We start from the raw sequence: 20,411 nt of genomic DNA, 5'->3' as shown, positions 1-20,411 counted from the left end.
AGCACCTATGCATCAAATCCACAAGATCTCTTGCCTCATCTTCAACCCAACGTTACTAGCCAATCCATTATGAAGCCAATATAGCTGAATATGCATGATTGTGAAATGCAGAAAATTCTTATGGCCAGTGGAAAAAGTCAGAGGAGAATATGGAACTGCTTTGCTCCCAGCCTGGTGGCACATTCAGCATCCCCTTCGCCAGGTTCTGTATTTCCCTCAACTTTTGAGAACTAGTCCTGATTTGGACTAACCTATGGAACTACAGAATTCAGTGCAAAACTGGCCACTCATATGAAGTGCAAGTGTCTTTAGGAGCACACATTTAGGAGAAAAGCTATTGAGTATGCTGACTATGTGATTTTCAAAACTGTCAAATCAAAGCTAATTTTCTCCAGAACATGAAAAGGCACTGGTCCTTCTGTTAGGTCTATTTCTTTGCCATATTTCCACCACTTACACAAAGCTCTTTTGCGTACAGGTCTGCTTGGGAAAAAAAATCACAGAAATTTATCTCTTAATCAGAAAGTTCAAATTTTTACTTTAACCTCACTGAAAAATGCTGAACTGCTTTTTCTTAAAATTTCCAAAACCAACAACAACAAGACTGAGAATGAAAAATATCAGCCAGAAAGGTAAAAAAAAAAATCTGATATTTTTGAGCAGCTGAAAACAGGGGGCTAGAATGGAAACTGTTACATAGCTTTAACTATAGCAGATTGCAACCATCATTCCTTCCTCACTCCCCTCATAAAAATTGTTTATACCAATTGAACCACAGTTTCATTTTACTTTGTTTTAGTAAATCAAACCATGTCACAAAGGAACCTAAGTCTGAATGGGAGGGATAAGATTGATAATAGGTTAAGAAGTAATGACCTATTAAATCGGCCCAGGACACTAAAGACAAAAATAAAACCGACTTACAGCACACACAGTATTCTAATATTTTTATGCATTTGCCAGAGCTGCATTATGTGAGATTGTATATGATAATGTTTAGGAGGGAATGGAAGCAGTAATGGATTTTTAAAAGACATAATTAAATGGTCAATATTCATGCAGCCATTAGGTGAACTGGTCAGGCCACATGGATTCAAGTGCCAGCAATATGCAAATGACATAAAGCTCTACTTATCCTTCACCACATTTCACCACACCACTGCCACCAAGATGCCCCCAGGCTTGGATCAGCTCAGCTCATGGATAAAGAAGAGCTGGTTGAAGCTGAACCCAATCAAGACAGAGTGGAAAGAGGGAAACATTTCAAAGAGCTTGCATCTACAGTGCAGTCACCTTTGGCTGAAAACATCCACCCACAACTGGTCAATTCAACCTGTTATGGAAGAGTACTCCTGAACTCCCCACGGATGCTAAACTCTCACGTAGCAGCATCCATGAGTAATGCATTCCACCATCCCGATTGGCTAGGAGATTTTGTCCCATCCTGGTGAATGATGACCTGGCTTCAGTTATTCATACTTTTGTCACCTCTTAGCTACAGCAAGGCAATATCCCTGGGTATGAAACCTTCGATATTTAGGAAACTCCAACTGGTATAGAATTCTGAAGCCTATCACCTTAGCAACACAGGTTACCATAAACGCATCAAACCTGTCCTCCACTCCCTACACTGGATTCCCATAGAATATGGAATCAGGTTCAAAGTCTTGGTCCTTATTTTCAAGATGCTCCCTGGCTTGGGCCCAGGATATTTCCTAAAAATCCAGGATGCAGATTGGGGTTGACAGCTTTAGTCCTCAGGCCCAACAGAACTACAGTAGGCTTGTCTGTGCAGGAGACAGAGCTTTCTCAGGGGCTGCCCAACATTGTCAATGAACTCCCACAGAACTGACGACCAACCCCAGCAAAACCAAACCCTCCACTGCACACGCAATTCTTCCCCTGATGTGAGAACAATCAACAAGTGACATATATTAGTTATATTGCTTAATGCACTACTGGAAGGCACTTGGATACTCTGGTGATGAGAGCAATATAAGAAATTATGTAGAATAGAATAGAATAGAATAGAATAGAATAGAATAGAATGCAGAAGACAACCAGGGATAACAATGGCACTGCCAGCATCAATTTAAAGGATGAATGGCTATAGATATAGATATATATATAGATATAGATACACACACACACACACTCAAACATACATCCTGCTATCTAAATTGTCATACCACAACAGATCATAAATCCATCTAACCTGGTATTCTGAGTCATCAGCACCCGATGTTTCAAAAAGGAAGTGGGGAAAATATCATAATACACCTGTTCATTTGTACAATGCTTTATAATGGAGAGAGGAAGGAATTATTTTTTGAAGCCTGCAGCCGATCACAATTCCCTGAAACATTACTGTTTATACTATTGTTGGATAAAACTCAAAAAGGTTCAGAGGTTTGGGTCGGCGTCTATGTGAATCTCTTTGGTCCAGAAATCAGGATGAAAATCTAACAAGAATAGTCTCTTTAATGAGATTACCAGCCTCCTCTGGTTCTGCATATGTCAGAATTCAGTGTTTTTACTTCTAAAACCAGACAGAGTATAGACAAATGAACATGGAAAATAAAAACCAAACAAGCAGAACAAAAAATATATTTTTGAACACTAAAAAGTATACAGTTCAGTTTTGGTTGAAGATTCAAGCTGAATCTTATGTCTTATAGGGACTGATTCATCTGTCCTTTGTCATGTGTACTAGTACAAGTGTAAGCAACCTAAGGATATGTAAGATATAGATGAAAATTATTATTATTATTATTACACAGTGAAACCTGTATTAAGTGAAAAGGAGTACTTGTGGCACCTTAGAGACTAACAAATATATTTGAGCATAAGCTTTCGTGAGCTACAGCTCACTTCATCGGATGCATTTGGTGGAAAATACAGAGGGGTGCCACAAGTACTCCTTTTCTTTTTGCGAATACAGACTAACACGGCTGCTACTCTGAAACCTGTATTAAGTGGCCACCCCAGGGATTGACAAAAAGTAGTTTGAACTTTTGATAAAGATACGCAATAGTTCTATTTTAAAGCCTGGAGGTGATTCTATAAAAGAATAGATCTTACTAATTTGAGACCAAAATTATTTAAAAATATTTAAGTACATTAATATTTATATTTTATTCAGTACTTGAATACCTAATATAAACAGATATTTAATACAGTAATGCCATTTGCAGCCAAAACATGGATCTGTCTGGCAGATACCCTAGACCTACACAAAATAAAAATGTGTGGGCCAGATCCACTCTCAAGTATCTGAGTGCAACTCTTATTATGTAAATAAGGTGAGACTTTAGCCTATTACATTCATTATATTTAATACCTGTTTGGTGTTTCTGTATTTAAAAATATACTGATATATAGGTACTGCCACTATTTTCTCTTTTTGTTAATTAAAAGAAAGAAAGAAATGACTGAAAACCATCTAATTGGAGATAAGTAAAGTCAGTGGTAGGCTTCCCACTGGGCTTTGGAGCAGGCCAATAAATAGCTTATATAACTATGTGAGCCTGTCATTGTTAAGCTTGTCTTCACTCCCGGTGTCTCTCTGATGGTGTGTTGCACTCACACGTTGTGTCCTATCTTAAATTAGGCTGTAAATTCTTCTGGGTAGGGATTGTATCTTACTCTTATGTGTGTGTATAGCATCCAATAGAATGAGTCCTGATCCTATGTGTCAACTTTCTAGGTGTCAATACAAGGCAAAAAGAAAAGGAGTACTTGTGGCACCTTAGAGACTAACAAATTTATTAGAGCATAAGCTTTCGTGAGCTACAGCTCACTTCATCGGATGCATTTGGTGGAAAAAACAGAGAAGAGATTTATATACACACACAGAGAGAACATGAAACAATGGGTTTATCATACACACTGTAAGGAGAGTGATCACTTAAGATAAGCCATCACCAGCAGCGGGGGGGGGGGGGGGGGAAAGGAGGAAAACCTTTCATGGTGACAAGCAAGGTAGGCTAATTCCAGCAGTTAACAAGAATATCTGAGGAACAGTGGGGGGTGGGGTGGGAGGGAGAAATACCATGGGGAAATAGTTTTACTTTGTGTAATGACTCATCCATTCCCAGTCTCTATTCAAGCCTAAGTTAATTGTATCCAGTTTGCAAATTAATTCCAATTCAGCAGTCTCTCGTTGGAGTCTGTTTTTGAAGCTTTTTTGTTGAAGTATAGCCACTCTTAGGTCTGTGATCGAGTGACCAGAGAGATTGAAGTGTTCTCCAACTGGTTTTTGAATGTTATAATTCTTAACGTCTGATTTGTGTCCATTCATTCTTTTACGTAGAGACTGTCCAGTTTGGCCAATGTACATGGCAGAGGGGCATTGCTGGCACATGATGGCATATATCACATTGGTAGATGCGCAGGTGAACGAGTCTCTGATAGTGTGGCTGATGTGATTAGGCCCTATGATGGTATCCCCTGAATAGATATGTGGCTGTCTGTAAGCAAGGACTGATCCTTCATCACCTTTAGCCCCCAACTAAAACCTCTCCAACGCATCATCAAGGATCTACAACCTATCCTAAAGGACGACCCATCACTCTCACAGATCTTGGGAGACAGACCAGTCCTTGCTTACAGACAGCCCCCCAATCTGAAGCAAATACTCACCAGCAACCACACACCACACAACAGAACCACTAACCCAGGAACCTATCCTTGCAACAAAGCCCGTTGCCAACTCTGTCCACATATCTATTCAGGGGATACCATCATAGGGCCTAATCACATCAGCCACACTATCAGAGGCTCGTTCACCTGCGCATCTACCAATGTGATATATGCCATCATGTGCCAGCAATGCCCCTCTGCCATGTACATTGGCCAAACTGGACAGTCTCTACGTAAAAGAATGAATGGACACAAATCAGACGTCAAGAATTATAACATTCAAAAACCAGTTGGAGAACACTTCAATCTCTGGTCACTCGATCACAGACCTAAGAGTGGCTATACTTCAACAAAAAAGCTTCAAAAACAGACTCCAACGAGAGACTGCTGAATTGGAATTAATTTGCAAACTGGATACAATTAACTTAGGCTTGAATAGAGACTGGGAATGGATGAGTCATTACACAAAGTAAAACTATTTCCCCATGGTATTTCTCCCTCCCACCCCACCCCCCACTGTTCCTCTGATATTCTTGTTAACTGCTGGAATTATGAAAGGTTTTCCTCCTTTCCCCCCCCTGCTGCTGGTGATGGCTTATCTTAAGTGATCACTCTCCTTACAGTGTGTATGATAAACCCATTGTTTCATGTTCTCTGTGTGTGTGTATATAAATCTCTCCTCTGTTTTTTCCACCAAATGCATCCGATGAAGTGAGCTGTAGCTCACGAAAGCTTATGCTCTAATAAATTTGTTAGTCTCTAAGGTGCAACAAGTACTCCTTTTCTTTTTGCGAATACAGACTAACACGGCTGCTACTCTGAAACCTGTCATTATGCAATACAAGGCAAGTAATAAATAATAACTCGGCAATTGCTGAATCACCATTTTTGAAAGAATTGCCTAAAAGTGTGGAAGCTGTTTTCAGAAGTGCCATCTTCCAGGGATAGAATTTGTGGGACTGATGCTAAAAGTGTAACATATTGGAGTGGCAAAGACATTTCTAAAATACTTTGCCTGCTGGCATTTTCCTGCCCTCACATGTGTACTAAAGTTTAAGTCAATGTCAGATTTATAAAAGATATGAAAGAGGAAAGAAGTGTGTTACATTGGTTCACCCAAAATGCTTAAAATGGTCTTTTAAAAAAGTTCTCAGAAAAAACAGCTTCCTTTCATTTAAAAGTAAATTATAAAAGAGTTAACAGATATGGGTTATCAGCAAAAGGAAGGGCATTCGGGGAATTGCATGCATGTCACCTATAGCATAAAGACAACCCATCAGAAGAGCCACTGGCTGATAAATGTTACTGCAAAGGACAAGTGTAATGAAAGTAATGGAGAGATTCTCACTCTGCTCTACCGATGTGATGCCACAGCCTTAAGGGATCCTAGTCAAAACACCGTATGTAAAACATATTGCAGAATATTGAAGAATTTAGTAAATATCTTAACCCACAAGCAAAGGAAGAGGGGGAAAGAAAATGTATTAGTAAAAAGAAAATGAAAATGGACTCAAAAGGGACAAGAGAGATGTTGTATTCCAATGTACTTGAATTATCAATTCATGTTTAATGACTGGGATTTCTCAGGAAAAACTAGGAATTAGAGAGTATACCTTGAAATATCGGCAAACTGTTTCTTTTGGTAAATATTTTTTTTTTCTCTATGAATTATGTGAGAGAAGTCAGATAACAGTTTTATGAAACATGGGTATAAAGACGGAGTGCCAGCATCTGATAACAATCTTTCTAACAACAGTAGAGCACATGAGTAAAATGTGGCAGATGGTCACTGTGTATTCCTGGGGGCAGAGTCCCAAAATACACATCTTGTTTGAGGAAAACACCCAATACATCTCAACCCTCTGCAGTTAGATTGCCAGAAAGTATCCAGCCAAAGTCTGAGAGATTAATAGACCATCACAGGGTATAAACAAGGCAAATGGTAGATGGAATGTGGCTCAGAAATATAAGCAGTATTTGTAATATGCTCATCTCATGTATTCACAAAGAGCATAATTTGAAATATAGTCTAAAATACACAGAAACAAATGATTCTTTGTAAACGCATGGGCAGTACCTACTTAATCACTTTAAAACCAAAACCATGCGCTATTTAGTCCATTGTTGGCTGCATAGTACATTACTGTAAAATCACTTCTACAACATGCCAAGATAAATCCAGAATGAAGAGAAAAATACAAAACATATTTCATGCACCAAACAATAAGTACATGAATCACAGTGCATAAAATGCTCAGTATATTATAGTCACATTGTACATTTCACCCACAAAATACAATAGCAGCTATAATATAAAATATATCTAAAGATTTAGAACAGCAATAAAACTAATAAAACAGTATATTTTTCTATGAAATCATGAAGCAATCTAGCTGAACTTGATCTTTCTGAAATTTCTTACTTTCTAAACTGTGTAAAGTTATGCAAAGGCCTATACAGTACGATGATGTATGCTCATAAAAAAATGCCTCAAATCCACAATACTTTCTAGGTATAAGCTTTTGAAGGTAAAGCTTAGATAAGGCCACTCTGAAGTATCTTTCTTTACCCAACATAAATGTAATTTAGGTAATTTGTTACAGCTATACATGTAATAACTAATCCCTGTGTTCCTTATAGTACGTATTTCTCCCATAAATACGAAGCTCTCAACTAATTAGACAGTAACCTATACATGTCCGATTTCCAGTAAAGTGGCAGATATATCTATTATGTGTTATAATGTCACTTTGCTCTGAAAGAGTTAACTTTCTAGCTCCTATTTTCTGCAGTGCTGCATAAACACTGCACATTATTCTTACTGAGCATGCTTCAACTTCCCTGTCTCCACAGTCTTGGTCTGTCAATCAACTGTCAGTTCCTACTACATCAGCATGGTGTGCATCATCAGGCTGTCAGCGCAGCAGCTGATGAGACTCTGCTAAGGGCTGTCAATCAAACTTGTTTCTCTTATCTGTTCTGGAAATATTTTGTCTCAAAGAAACAAAGACCTGGGCAACAACGGATCAGAGTCTAGTATTTACTCTTTTACAAGAATACAGGGCTCTTAACAGGAAACAAACATGTTTTATCCACAACCAGGAAAAAAATCTGTTTTATTAGGATAAGCTGCAAATTTTCTTGTCTTGCATAAACCGTATTGCGGTCTTGACCCAGTAAAACAGGGCGTAATAAATTAAACCAAATTCGATTTTGGTTACATTGTAAAATGTATTTCACAGGTTTCCTTGTTCAATTACTTTGTTCAGTGAAATTCAGCATACACTGTACAGTGCTTTCAGTTTGAAATAAAGTAACATCTCTTTGACTGGTCTGGGGGACTTTTCCTCTCCCTAAGCCACAGGAATGTGCGGTTTTACTCCAGCCTAAAAGCCAATCTACAGAATACACTTAGGAGTCCTACACACCTTTATTACATAACAATATACATTTATTTTGTATAACATTTGTCCTGAAACTGAATTGCAAGATGTTGCGCACAGTTCAACAACATACTGATAGAGTTCATAATAAATAATAGCAGAGTGATGGGGACGTTAAGGGGTATATGCAAGGGAGAAAAGATATGTTTCCAAATGAGATTTGAAAGACTATGGTAATCTCCCTGGAATTCTGTACTGGAGACAAGAAGCTACAGAGGCTAAGGCTCTTGCACCTACAATTATAAGAATATGAGGCAGGACAGAAGAGACCAGGTCTGACTGATAGGTTGTGTTACAGGTTGAGCCTGGCCTTTAAGAGTTCAACTCCCAGCTCTGAGCCAAGTCTGGTTTTCCTCACAGATCAAAGGAATTCTGGAACTTGTGGTCAAGGCCATTAGAGCTGTAGGCCTGGAGAGAGGCAGTGTTATCTTGGCAAGCAACTTTTCTCAGTGTAGAGAGGAATGTTTTCAACTATAATATTTAATTTTGAGTCTCACAAAATTTGTTGTTTTTCTTAAAACCTCAGTCTCCTGGAGTCATGTGATTAAATGATAGGTTTCAGAGTAGCAGCCGTGTTAGTCTGTATTCGCAAAAAGAAAAGGAGTACTTGTGGCACCTTAGAGACTAACAAATTTATTAGAGCATAAGCTTTCGTGAGCTACAGCTCACTTCATCGGATGCATTTGGTGGAAAAAACAGAGGAGAGATTTATATACACACATACAGAGAACATGAAACAATGGGTTTATCATACACACTGTAAGGAGAGTGATCACTTAAGATGAGCCATCACCAACAGCAGGGGGGGGGAGGAGGAAAACCTTTCATGGTGACAAGCAAGGTAGGCTAATTCCAGCAGTTAACAAGAATATCAGAGGAACAGTGGGGGGTGGGGTGGGAGGGAGAAATACCATGGGGAAATAGTTTTACTTTGTGTAATGACTCATCCATTCCCAGTCTCTATTCAAGCCTAAGTTAATTGTATCCAGTTTGCAAATTAATTCCAATTCAGCAGTCTCTCGTTGGAGTCTGTTTTTGAAGCTTTTTTGTTGAAGTATAGCCACTCTTAGGTCTGTGATCGAGTGACCAGAGAGATTGAAGTGTTCTCCAACGGGTTTTTGAATGTTATAATTCTTGACGTCTGATTTGTGTCCATTCATTCTTTTACGTAGAGACTGTCCAGTTTGGCCAATGTACATGGCAGAGGGGCATTGCTGGCACATGATGGCATATATCACATTGGTAGATGCGCAGGTGAACGAGCCTCTGATAGTGTGGCTGATGTGATTAGGCCCTATGATGGTATCCCCTGAATAGATATGTGGACAGAGTTGGCAACGGGCTTTGTTGCAAGGATAGGTTCCTGGGTTAGTGGTTCTGTTGTGTGGTGTGTGGTTGCTGGTGAGTATTTGCTTCAGATTGGGGGGCTGTCTGTAAGCAAGGACTGGTCTGTCTCCCAAGATCTGAGAGAGCGATGGCTCGTCCTTCAGGATAGGTTGTAGATCCTTGATGATGCGTTGGAGGGGTTTTAGTTGGGGGCTGAAGGTGATGGCTAGTGGCGTTCTGTTGTTTTCTTTGTTGGGCCTGTCCTGTAGTAGGTGACTTCTGGGTACTCTTCTGGCTCTGTCAATCTGTTTCTTCACTTCAGCAGGTGGGTATTGTAGTTGTAGGAATGCATGATAGAGATCTTGTAGGTGTTTGTCTCTGTCTGAGGGGTTGGAGCAAATGCGGTTATATCGTAGCGCTTGGCTGTAGACAATGGATCGAGTGGTATGATCTGGATGAAAGCTAGAGGCATGTAGGTAGGAATAGTGGTCAGTAGGTTTCCGATATAGGGTGGTGTTTATGTGACCATCGCTTATTAGCACCGTAGTGTCCAGGAAGTGGATCTCTTGTGTGGACTGGTCCAGGCTGAGGTTGATGGTGGGATGGAAATTGTTGAAATCATGGTGGAATTCCTCAAGAGCTTCTTTTCCATGGGTCCAGATGATGAAGATGTCATCAATGTAGCGCAAGTAGAGTAGGGGCATTAGGGAACGAGAGCTGAGGAAGCGTTGTTCTAAGTCAGCCATAAAAAAGTTGGCATACTGTGGGGCCATGCGGGTACCCATCGCAGTGCCGCTGATTTGAAGGTATACATTGTCACCAAATGTGAAGTAGTTATGGGTCAGGACAAAGTCACAAAGTTCTGCCACCAGGTTAGCCGTGACAGTATCGGGGATACTGTTCCTGACGGCTTGTAGTCCATCTTTGTGTGGAATGTTGGTGTAGAGGGCTTCTACATCCATAGTGGCTAGGATGGTGTTTTTAGGAAGATCACCAATGGACTGTAGTTTCCTCAGGAAATCGGTGGTGTCTCGAAGATAGCTGGGAGTGCTGGTAACGAAGGGCCTGAGGAGGGAGTCTACATAGCCAGACAATCCTGCTGTCAGGGTGCCAATGCCTGAGATGATGGGGCGTCCAGGATTTCCAGGTTTATGGATCTTGGGTAGCAGATAGAATACCCCAGGTCCTGGCTCCAGGGGTGTGTCTGTGCGGATTTGTTCTTGTGCTTTTTCAGGGAGTTTCTTGAGCAAATGTAGTTTCTTTTGGTAACTCTCAGTGGGATCAGAGGGTAATGGCTTGTAGAAAGTGGTGTTGGAGAGCTGCCTAGTAGCCTCTTGTTCATACTCTGACCTATTCATGATGACGACAGCACCTCCTTTGTCAGCCTTTTTGATTATGATGTCAGAGTTGTTTCTGAGGCTGTGGATGGCACTGTGTTCTGCATGGCTGAGGTTATGGGGTAAGCGATGCTGCTTTTCCACAATTTCAGCTCTTTACAGTGTGTATGATAAACCCATTGTTTCATGTTCTCTGTATGTGTGTATATAAATCTCTCCTCTGTTTTTTCCACCAAATGCATCCGATGAAGTGAGCTGTAGCTCACGAAAGCTTATGCTCTAATAAATTTGTTAGTCTCTAAGGTGCCACAAGTACTCCTTTTCTTTTTGTGATTAAATGAACATCTCAATTTCCATTTTTTTAAAAAAGCGAGTTTACAACCCTCACCATTGCCAAGAAAATCTTTAAAACATGAGTGCTAAACGTTTAAAAATCAGAAGGCAAAAAGAATCAAAAAGGGTTTGGTTTTTTTCAAAATCATAATTTTTAAGACAGTCTCATGATTTTGAGGCCTGAGTCATGATTTTTGAACACTTGGGATTGGCAGTACTATGCTGGAGGGGTCACTAGACATTTTTTATTTCATCTGCTAGCAAATTCCATACTCTTGGTCCAGCTGCTGTGATGGTTCTGTCCCCCATGGATGAGCCTCCTGCTATTGGTTAACAGTTCGTTGTTACCAGGGAATAAAGCTATTGTGGTAGGTCATGGTCCCTGAGAAAAAGAGTCTCTCAGGTAGCAAGGACTGATCCTATACATGGCTTTGACATTCAGGAAAGAGACCTTGAATGGAACTCTGTGTTCTATGGGGAGTCCCTGCAAAGAATGGTTAATTGTCCTGATGACTTGTATTGCTGACGAAGTGGACTGCTCCGTTCTAAACTAGCTGGGGCCTTTTCAGGACATGAAGCTTCATTCCTAGATATAGAGAACTGCAGTAAACTATGAGCTGAGAGAGCCTGTCCCATCTCCTCCCATTCCCTCATATACTACACTATCTCAGGAGGTCATAATTGGGACAACTCACACTCCATCCACCCAGGAAGGTGGCTCTTGAACCCAGATAATATTGAGGGAACAGTCACTGGCCTAGCTGTTTGACAGGTTAGGAGACACTTAAAAGAGATTTTACAGCAACAATGAATATAAATAGGATTAGTGCCTGAAAACATCAATATTACTTCATGACAGAATTATGCAAATATTTGCTAATGAAAGTACAGAAATAAAAATGTACTGAAAAAAATCTCTATATGATCAACTTTAATGATAATGTTAAGGAGCATCATAACAAAAGCTATAACAACAATAGTTTGTTCAGAGGCCACTTTTTTTTTTTAAATCGTGCATACTGGACAGGTTTGAAGTGTACTCACAGTAATTTGATGTTTCAATAACATTTATCAACAGCATTGAGCTACCTACACTTATAGATAGCACAACCATTATCAAACGTTTGTGACAACAGGAATATTTTATCCTGTGACAAATTATTTCATATGTGGTACTGTTTTCCAGAAACACAACTCCCTCTGATCTAACTGGACATTAATTGCTTTTTGGCTGATGTATCTGTGTCTTCTCGACTGATAACACAACTAGGAAATCTCATATCCGACAAGTTGACTCAACCTAATCAGGACAGATCAGCTGTTACCAATGTTGCTACAGGCTGTAATTTCAGGACCTTTACAGAGTTATCACTCACTTTGAAAGGCAAAAAAACTGTAATTCTGTCAACACTAATCCCAAAATGTGTGTTCAAAGTGACTTATATTTTTTCTTCAGAAAAAGGTAACACTTGTCAAATAAATACCTGAGATAATTGATAAAATGAATTAGAAGTATGTGAGTGATACACTGACAATCAGTCAATCTCAAGAAAAATAGGAACCTTGCAAGATTCAGAACATTAAGCACAGAGCACAAGCTGTCACAGAGAAGCAAGGGTCACTCAGTATGGATTGAAACAATTTGCAATGCAGTTTTTCAGTGCTTCTGTATCTCTGTGCTAGAGTAGAGTGAATAATTCACTGCAAACAATTTGTTCAACTAATTTTAGCCCTTTCTCCTCCTTGTGGAACATGGGCAAATGGATCACAGTGTTGTCAGATGTATTCGTTACTCGAATTTATTCATGGATTGACGGACTGTATTCTAAAATTTCAGCATCATTGCTTAGTTGTGATTGGTCAGATAACATCCAAAGACAGATCTTCAGCTGGTATAGATCAGAATGGCTCCATGATGTTGATGGAGTGGTGCCAATTTACACCAGCCAAGGATCTGTTTCTTGGTATTTTTTCTGAGCTCTGAGTGAATGTGGAAGCTCTTCCATCAGGAATACTGACATTTTCCACAAAAATCCCTTTCTGTGAATATTTTTGCCAACAAAACTGCATCATTTGAAAGTTAATGGAAAGTGAACATATAAAAAGTGCAAACACAGACAAAGCAAATTCATTTAAAAATTGCAGTGAATATTAGCAGAATGTTTCGCATTATTTGCCCAGGTCAGCTTGCAACTCACATACTTATATTCAGAGTATAGATGTACACAGAAATTTCAAAACTTAAATTTCTTTCTTTAAGAAATCCAACTAGTGCATTTTGTTAGTGGAACTTGATGATAGCTTCATGTGTTGTAGCAAGCATACCACTATCACCAGCTCTTAGGTCTGTATTGTTTTTATAGAATAAATGCACAGAAATTAAGGCATAAAATCATAACAATAAATTTGCCTCTTACTGTATCGCTTTGGTCCATCTTCCAAACAAAATGAAAGGGTTAAGGTTGCATCATCTTCAAAAAACTCAGTTGCAAAGGCATCCCACCAGAGGTTGTCACTATCCTAGGAAGAGAAAGATCATTCATTTAACACATGGCAAAAAGAAAAATAACCTCTTTTAAAAGAAGAAATTCAAAGAATCCCATTTTTGGTTTGGGATCTGTCTGCATGGAAGGGTGGATGTCCATGCGGTCATTAATCAAATTAATCTACTCATGTAAGGGTCTGGTTCTGATTTAAGGAAACAGATAATATATTATTAATAACATATAATTTACTTTTTATATTACAAGAGATCTTCCATTAAGCTAGGCACTGTTCAAACATATAAAATAACAGTGTCATCCATACAAATGAGTATTTACACACATTTTGTTAAATCTTTAAATGTTTTTACAAATCACTTGGTACTTAATATACTGTAATAATTTTCTTTTCTTTTCATGTGCTACCTACATGGTATGATTGGTCTTGAGGATGAGAAGGAACAGTACTTTATTCTGACAGGTTTCAGAGTAGCAGCCGTGTTAGTCTGTATTCGCAAAAAGAAAAGCAGTACTTGTGGCACCTTAGAGACTCACGAAAGCTTATGCTCTAATAAATTTGTTAGTCTCTAAGGTGCCACAAGTACTGCTTTTCTTTTTACGAGTACTTTATTCTGTAATCCTATGTAATGTGATCATTATTAGCATGCACCTACATGAAAGTTATTTTGAAACTAAATATAATAGTTATTGGACTTAGATGCATTTATTATAACTACGACGTCCCACAGGTTAATTAAATATCAGCTAGTTATTTAAATGCACTTGCTAGGAGAATTCTTTACTTTTCAATAGGACATGGAAGATGAAACCAGAATTTTGAAGTCCCCCCATCCCCTCTTTCTGAGACATTCACTACTCTACACTAATAGAATATAATAATTATTAACACAAGGTAAAATATACAGCATATAACAAATAAAATACTAAGGCTGGGTTGATGATCTTGGAAATTGAACCAAAATGTTTCAAATGTGGGTGCTTAAATTTGGGAATCCAAATCTATAGTTAGGCACCTAAGTAAGTATTCTGATTTTCAAGGGTACTCAGCACCCACAGTTCTTCATGAAGTCAATGGGAACTTGAAAATCAAGCACCTTATTTAGGTGGCTGCTGTTCAGTTTAGAAAAGAGATGATTAAGGGGGAATGTAAAAAAGACCTGTAAAATCATGAAAGGTGTGAAAAAAGTGAATAGAGATGTGTTATTTACCCTTTTCCACAACACAAAAACCAGGGGTCACCCAATTAAATTAATAGGAAGCTGGTAATACTTTTTCACACAATGTACAATTATCCTAGGGAACTCATTGCTGTGGTATGGTGTGATGGCCAAAAGTATGACTGGGTTAAAAAAAGAACTAGATAGTACACAGAGAACAGGTCTATTTATGGTTATTAGCCAAGATGGTCAGGGATGCAATCCCATGCTGGGGGAGACCCTAAATCTCTGACTGCCAGAAGCTGGGAGGGGAAGACGGAGGTGAATCTTTCCAAAATTGCTTCTATCGATGCACTCTCCTTGAAGTTCTGGTACCAGTCACTGTTGGAGACAGGATACTGGGCTAGATGGACCATTGGTCTGACCCAGTATGGCCGTTCTTATGTTCGGTCTCCATTCATCTTGGCTTCTCTGCTGAAAACATCCATCAAGGATGCCAATTAACATTTCTTTTTTACAACGTAACTGTATCCTTGCCTAAACCCATCCACACATTGACACACAGTGGCATAAATGATGCACATCCTCTTAATGTTCTGAGGACGAAAAGAGTACAGAAAGAAAACTATTTTTGGTTTAACAAACACAAATGAAAGAAAATCTAGTTAGGCAGCTTGTTCCAAAAATGTGGAGTGCATATGTGCAACATGGACGGATATACCAAGGCACTGAGATTTAAATGACTTGCTGAAGCTCACAAAGTGACTGAGTGGCAAAGTTGGGAATATAAATCAGGAATCCCATGTATTGTAACTACTCTACAACAATCACAACAGCAGTCTACCCAATGGGTGGCTAGATGCAATTTGGTGAGCTATATGCAGACCCAGGTGTGCAAGTAGAATTCATTTCTTACCAGTACGCTGCAGCAGCTAAAGGAGGATGGGGGGGCATGACCTCCCCATGTGACCCCCCACATGACTCATCATGTGACTCTGCCCAACTCCACCCCCAGCCTGGGGCCCCCGCACTCTCCCGCACCCCTCCTCATGATCCATTCCACATTACCTGGGAGGGCTCTGTCCTCCTCCCACTGTATCAGAGACTTCTGAACTGTACGGTTCTTCAGAACCACAGCGGCAAAAGGAACAAAATGTGGGGCCACCCAGTTCCTCTGGCGCGGCTGTACCATCCCAATACCCACCCCCAGCTCTGTCCTCCGACGGGGCTGCTGTACAGACTCCACACAGAACTCAGGAGACACAGCTGCCTGGAAGGGCTGGGGGAGGAACAGCCACACTGGAGGAGCTGCTGGTGTGGGTTCACCGAGCGTTCTGCTCCTCCTGTGTCTTTCCGGTACAGTGTATCCTCCATAAATATCTCACTGGTACAGTGTACCATACCGTACCATGCTACTTGCGCCACTGGGCAGACCTCATATGGCCTCAAAACTATGTATCACAGGCAGCAAGCACTTATCACCGTGATCTAAGTAAACAAATAAAACTTGGGATAAAATGCTAATTTAAGTAAAAAAAATATGATATATCATATCAATTATATATACACAAACTGATAAATAACTTCATGGTCTTTTTAGACACTCCTCCTCCTGCTTTTCTTTTCTTGAGAACTCTGTTATAGGCTTTGCTCTCAATTGTGTTTCTACAGCTCCTTTTTGTTGACATTTAATGAAGTAATAAGAGCACTTCATAACATTCTAGTTGTTGTTATGATAGTACAAGAGCTTTCTTGGCTGGCTGACAGCCTTCATTCTTCAATGTTCCTCATCAATGCTTATTCCTGCTGTCAGCAGCATCACCAACAGGAGGCAGTGTAATCAAGAACAGAGCAGTTTGGGAGTGCCTGAGAAATAATTCAGCCACACTCTCAAAAAAGATGAAACAAGATTTTAAAATAAATAAACACTGACCCCACTTTTCAAAAGTCTATTGTCAGTGAGAGATTCCTGCTCTCTCCTGCATGGCTGTGTAACTTTGATGTATGTGTGCACATGCACACACTGTTGTATTTATTAGCTGAGGCGCTATGGTGACAAGCACAGAATAGATAGGTAGATAGATAGATAGATAGATAGATAGATATTCCATAACAGCACAGCACATGGGCTTCCAACAACTCCCCTCTGTATTTTGAGCACTGAGGCTTTACTCATGGCAATCTGCTGGGTTGCTATCATAAGTGCATATAATAGTTTAGTGCCCAGCCAATAATTATGGGCTACCGCTCTCAACCACTTGTCACCCCATTCAACTGAATTCTTTTGGACATGCTTTTTGTACCTGAAAAGGGGATGGAGGGTTAAGGAAAGTCACATATCACATTTACAGTTCTGCAGTGGAAAAGCTCCTATTAGTTCTGTATTTTAGTATGAACACAGCTACTAATGAAAATCCAACAATGAGAGAGGCGAAAAGGAAGCATCACACAACTGTAATGCACACATAAAACAAAGCAAAGAGCATAGGAAAAAGAGCAGAGCTGCAGCTCAAACTGCACATAGTTTCATTCCCTCTCCTTTCCACTAATTCTAAAGGCTAGGAAAGTGTAGCAACTACATTATCATAGATTGTCTCTAAGGATACATAAAAACATCCAGCTTCTATTGCAGTTTGAACATTGTCCAAAGTCTTTTTCTTGTGTTTTTTGCATACTTAAAATCAGGAAGAAAAAAAAAACAACCACCCAGTGGAATATACACATTTTGCATAAAAAATTAGATACACTTCCGATTAATCCTCTGGTCCAACCTCCTCACAGGTGGGCCCAACCACACTTTTAGTCAAATGGTGAACAAAACCAAGGGAGGTATCTCCAGTCAAATTGCAGAAAATGGGTATAATTATTATGAAAAAAAATGGATGAAAAATCCCTCTTTCCCCACAAAAAAACAAGGATGTTGAAGTCAAGGCTGCCCCCAGGCACCTTTAACTTATGCGCTGACAGGTTATGTGGGATTTTGCCAGAATAATTATTTTTCTATTCAACAATAATGAGAAATTACCATGGCAACCTCCCTTTCACATAGAGCACTCACACACTGGAACACTGAAATAATGGACCAAATGTAACAAAAAAATTAGTACTTGGAAAACTATTTTCTTTAAAATAAACTTAAAGAATAGGTCAAAGGGGATGAAAGGACAAACGGAAACCAATATTTAGGTCAGTGGAAGAGACAACTTCTCTAGAAGCAAAATCTTACCTGGAAACAAAATGTCCCTCAGTCATGACTGTCACTGTTCCTTCTTATCACCTCCACCCCTATTGTTAATTGCATTTTGAAATGTGGTTCAATTCAGAATAGTGTTCATGAATTGTGGGGCTCCACATTTATTTTCTCTCACTGATTTCCATGTCAAATGGGCTCAGTTTTAAAGATATTTTTTTCCTTCACAGTCCCACAAATTCACTCTGAGATCTGGAAGTCAAGCACAATTCTTTCCTCCTTTCACACCTGCATCAGTAATAGTCTGCAGACCAAACAATGCCTTCCCTCTTGCCTGCAATGGGGACTGCTCGACAGGGGAGCTGACTCTGCAATTGGAACTTAAGGCCAAATTGCCCCTCTCCAGTGAGGTAAAATATCTACTAAGTTATCCTGTGGTTTTCTCCTAGTTATTCTATTGGATGGAAATGAGGTTTGCTCCCTACTCCCTCTCTGAAACAGGGAATCTGAATCCCAAATGTCACAGGAGGCACATGGTCCTTTGCCTCTGCAGAGCTCCCTACCGATCTGTTGCTCTTCCCTTCTTCCTATAAGAGTGGTGCCAGTAGAGCTGTGCTGACAAGTTTCTACTGTGGAGATCATTGGGATTCCCTCAAACCAGGCCTACATGGATCAGCGCCTGCAATTCTCTGACTTACATAAGAGAGTTCCACAGCACAAAGGACAGGTCTGTGACAAAGTCATTACAACCTGAGGCTGTATCACCTTTACTTTTTATTCCTCACTCTAAGTGAGAGTTTCAGGGGAAGGAATGACATGCACCCCCACTCCTCCTTCCTACTCTCAGATTACCAGTCTGGCAGAGAATCTTCTGCAGGTCCAGGACATGAGTGTGGGGAAATAGTGGCCTAAAGATGGCTGCCTCCATTTGACCAAAAAGAGGGGAGACATGTATAGAGGATCCACACTGCCTAAGGATCTCTGGGGCACAAGATGGCCCTTAGTTAACAAATTCTGTTGATGACGCAGCTGAATCCTGTTCACTCTCTCTCTTCTCAGTTGTCTGTGCATGTGTCAGGGGTGTACAAGGTATTATAAAACAGCAGTCACTAGAGCTAGTAAATGTGACTCTGAATGCTCACACGAAGCATGTCTCTTGTGAAAAGGGACCATTTTTACAAAGTCATTTTCAGAGAAGAACTGCATTGTATATATCAACCTGTGTGCTTTGTAAATACCAACCTATGTGTGAGCCCTGGGGAGCTTACATTTTAGTTCTGGCCCTTCAATAATTCTTTATTGACCCTTACTATTTTCAATACTATGTATGTCCTTGCTTCTTTTGGCAACATGTACCCTTCTCACTTCCTTTCAAGTTAACTCTGCACAAGGAAACTATTGTCTCTGAAGGGAAAGAATTCCCCCACCCCCAAACACGCACACAAAAGCTAAAGCTGAAGTTTCTAAGTGCAATACAAGAAAAGATTTGCCTTTAATACATCTGTAAAAATTGACAAACATTAAAAATTATGGAAGTTAGAAGATAAGATTTGCAAAAAAAAACCCTCTGACACCAATTTTATACCCAATTTACACATGTAGACCATGAAACATGAAAATTCTCATTGACTAATAACCCAACTCTGCCCTTGGATTTGCCCCAACTTTAACTCTGCCTACTATATTTAAGGCCCTGCTACAACTTCCACCAAAGTCAGTAGCAGTCTCTCTTTTTACTTAATCGGAAATTAGATCAGACCCTTATATGCTATTTAATTTTATATCAATTTAATGTTGATAACTGATATATTTATCTATATCTACCTATATCTATCTATATTCTGTAATGGACAATATTTTTACGATGTGGTATAAATTGTGTTGTTGTCTATCTCTGTTACTATTGGGAAATCTGAGACAGAATATTGATATTTGAATTATTTGATTTTGTTTGTGTACAGTTGTAAGAAAAGCCAAACTTGTATGAATAAGAGTAAGAACATAAGAACTGGTTTCAGAGTAGCAGCCGTGTTAGTCTGTATTTGCAAAAAGAAAAGGAGTACTTGTGGCACCTTAGCGACTAACAAATTTATTTGAGCATAAGCTTTCGTGAGCTACAGCTCACTTCATCAGATACATTCCGATGTAGCTCACGAAAGCTTATGCTGAAATAAATTTGTTAGTCTCTAAGGTGCCACAAGTACTCCTTAACATAAGAACTGTGAAACTGGGTCACACCAATGAACCATTAACCTAATATCCTGTCTCCAACAGTGGTAAGTACCAGATCTTCAGGGGGGTGTATACAGAACAAGGTGATTTTAGAGAGAGCCACCCCTGTCTCCCCTCCTGGCTTCTGCCAGTCAGAGTTTTAGGATCTTCCCAAGCATGAAGTGACATCCCTGACCATCTTGGCTAATAACCATTGATGGAACTATCCTCCATGAACTTATCTAGCTCTTTTTTGAACCCAGTTTATA

The 20,411-nt window shown here is 39.6% G+C and overlaps 1 protein-coding gene across 10 annotated transcripts in view; it reads right to left on the bottom strand.

The window, feature by feature from the left end:
• The window catches only part of LDB2 (LIM domain binding 2), a 301,105-nt gene that overhangs the window by 156,090 nt on the left and 124,604 nt on the right, over positions 1-20,411 (bottom strand). For all 10 annotated transcript variants that reach the window (XM_038401040.2, XM_038401042.2, XM_038401034.2 and 7 more), the window contains exon 2: positions 13,498-13,600. In XM_038401040.2, coding sequence (XP_038256968.1) covers positions 13,498-13,600 — 103 coding nt within the window. The remainder of the gene's footprint in view (positions 1-13,497; positions 13,601-20,411) is intronic.

Source organism: Dermochelys coriacea, chromosome 4 (assembly GCF_009764565.3).
Source record: "Dermochelys coriacea isolate rDerCor1 chromosome 4, rDerCor1.pri.v4, whole genome shotgun sequence".
Lineage (NCBI taxonomy): Eukaryota > Metazoa > Chordata > Testudines > Dermochelyidae > Dermochelys > Dermochelys coriacea.
The sequence above is the reverse complement of the archived record's forward strand: the minus strand, read 5'-3'. Positions and strand labels throughout refer to the sequence as shown.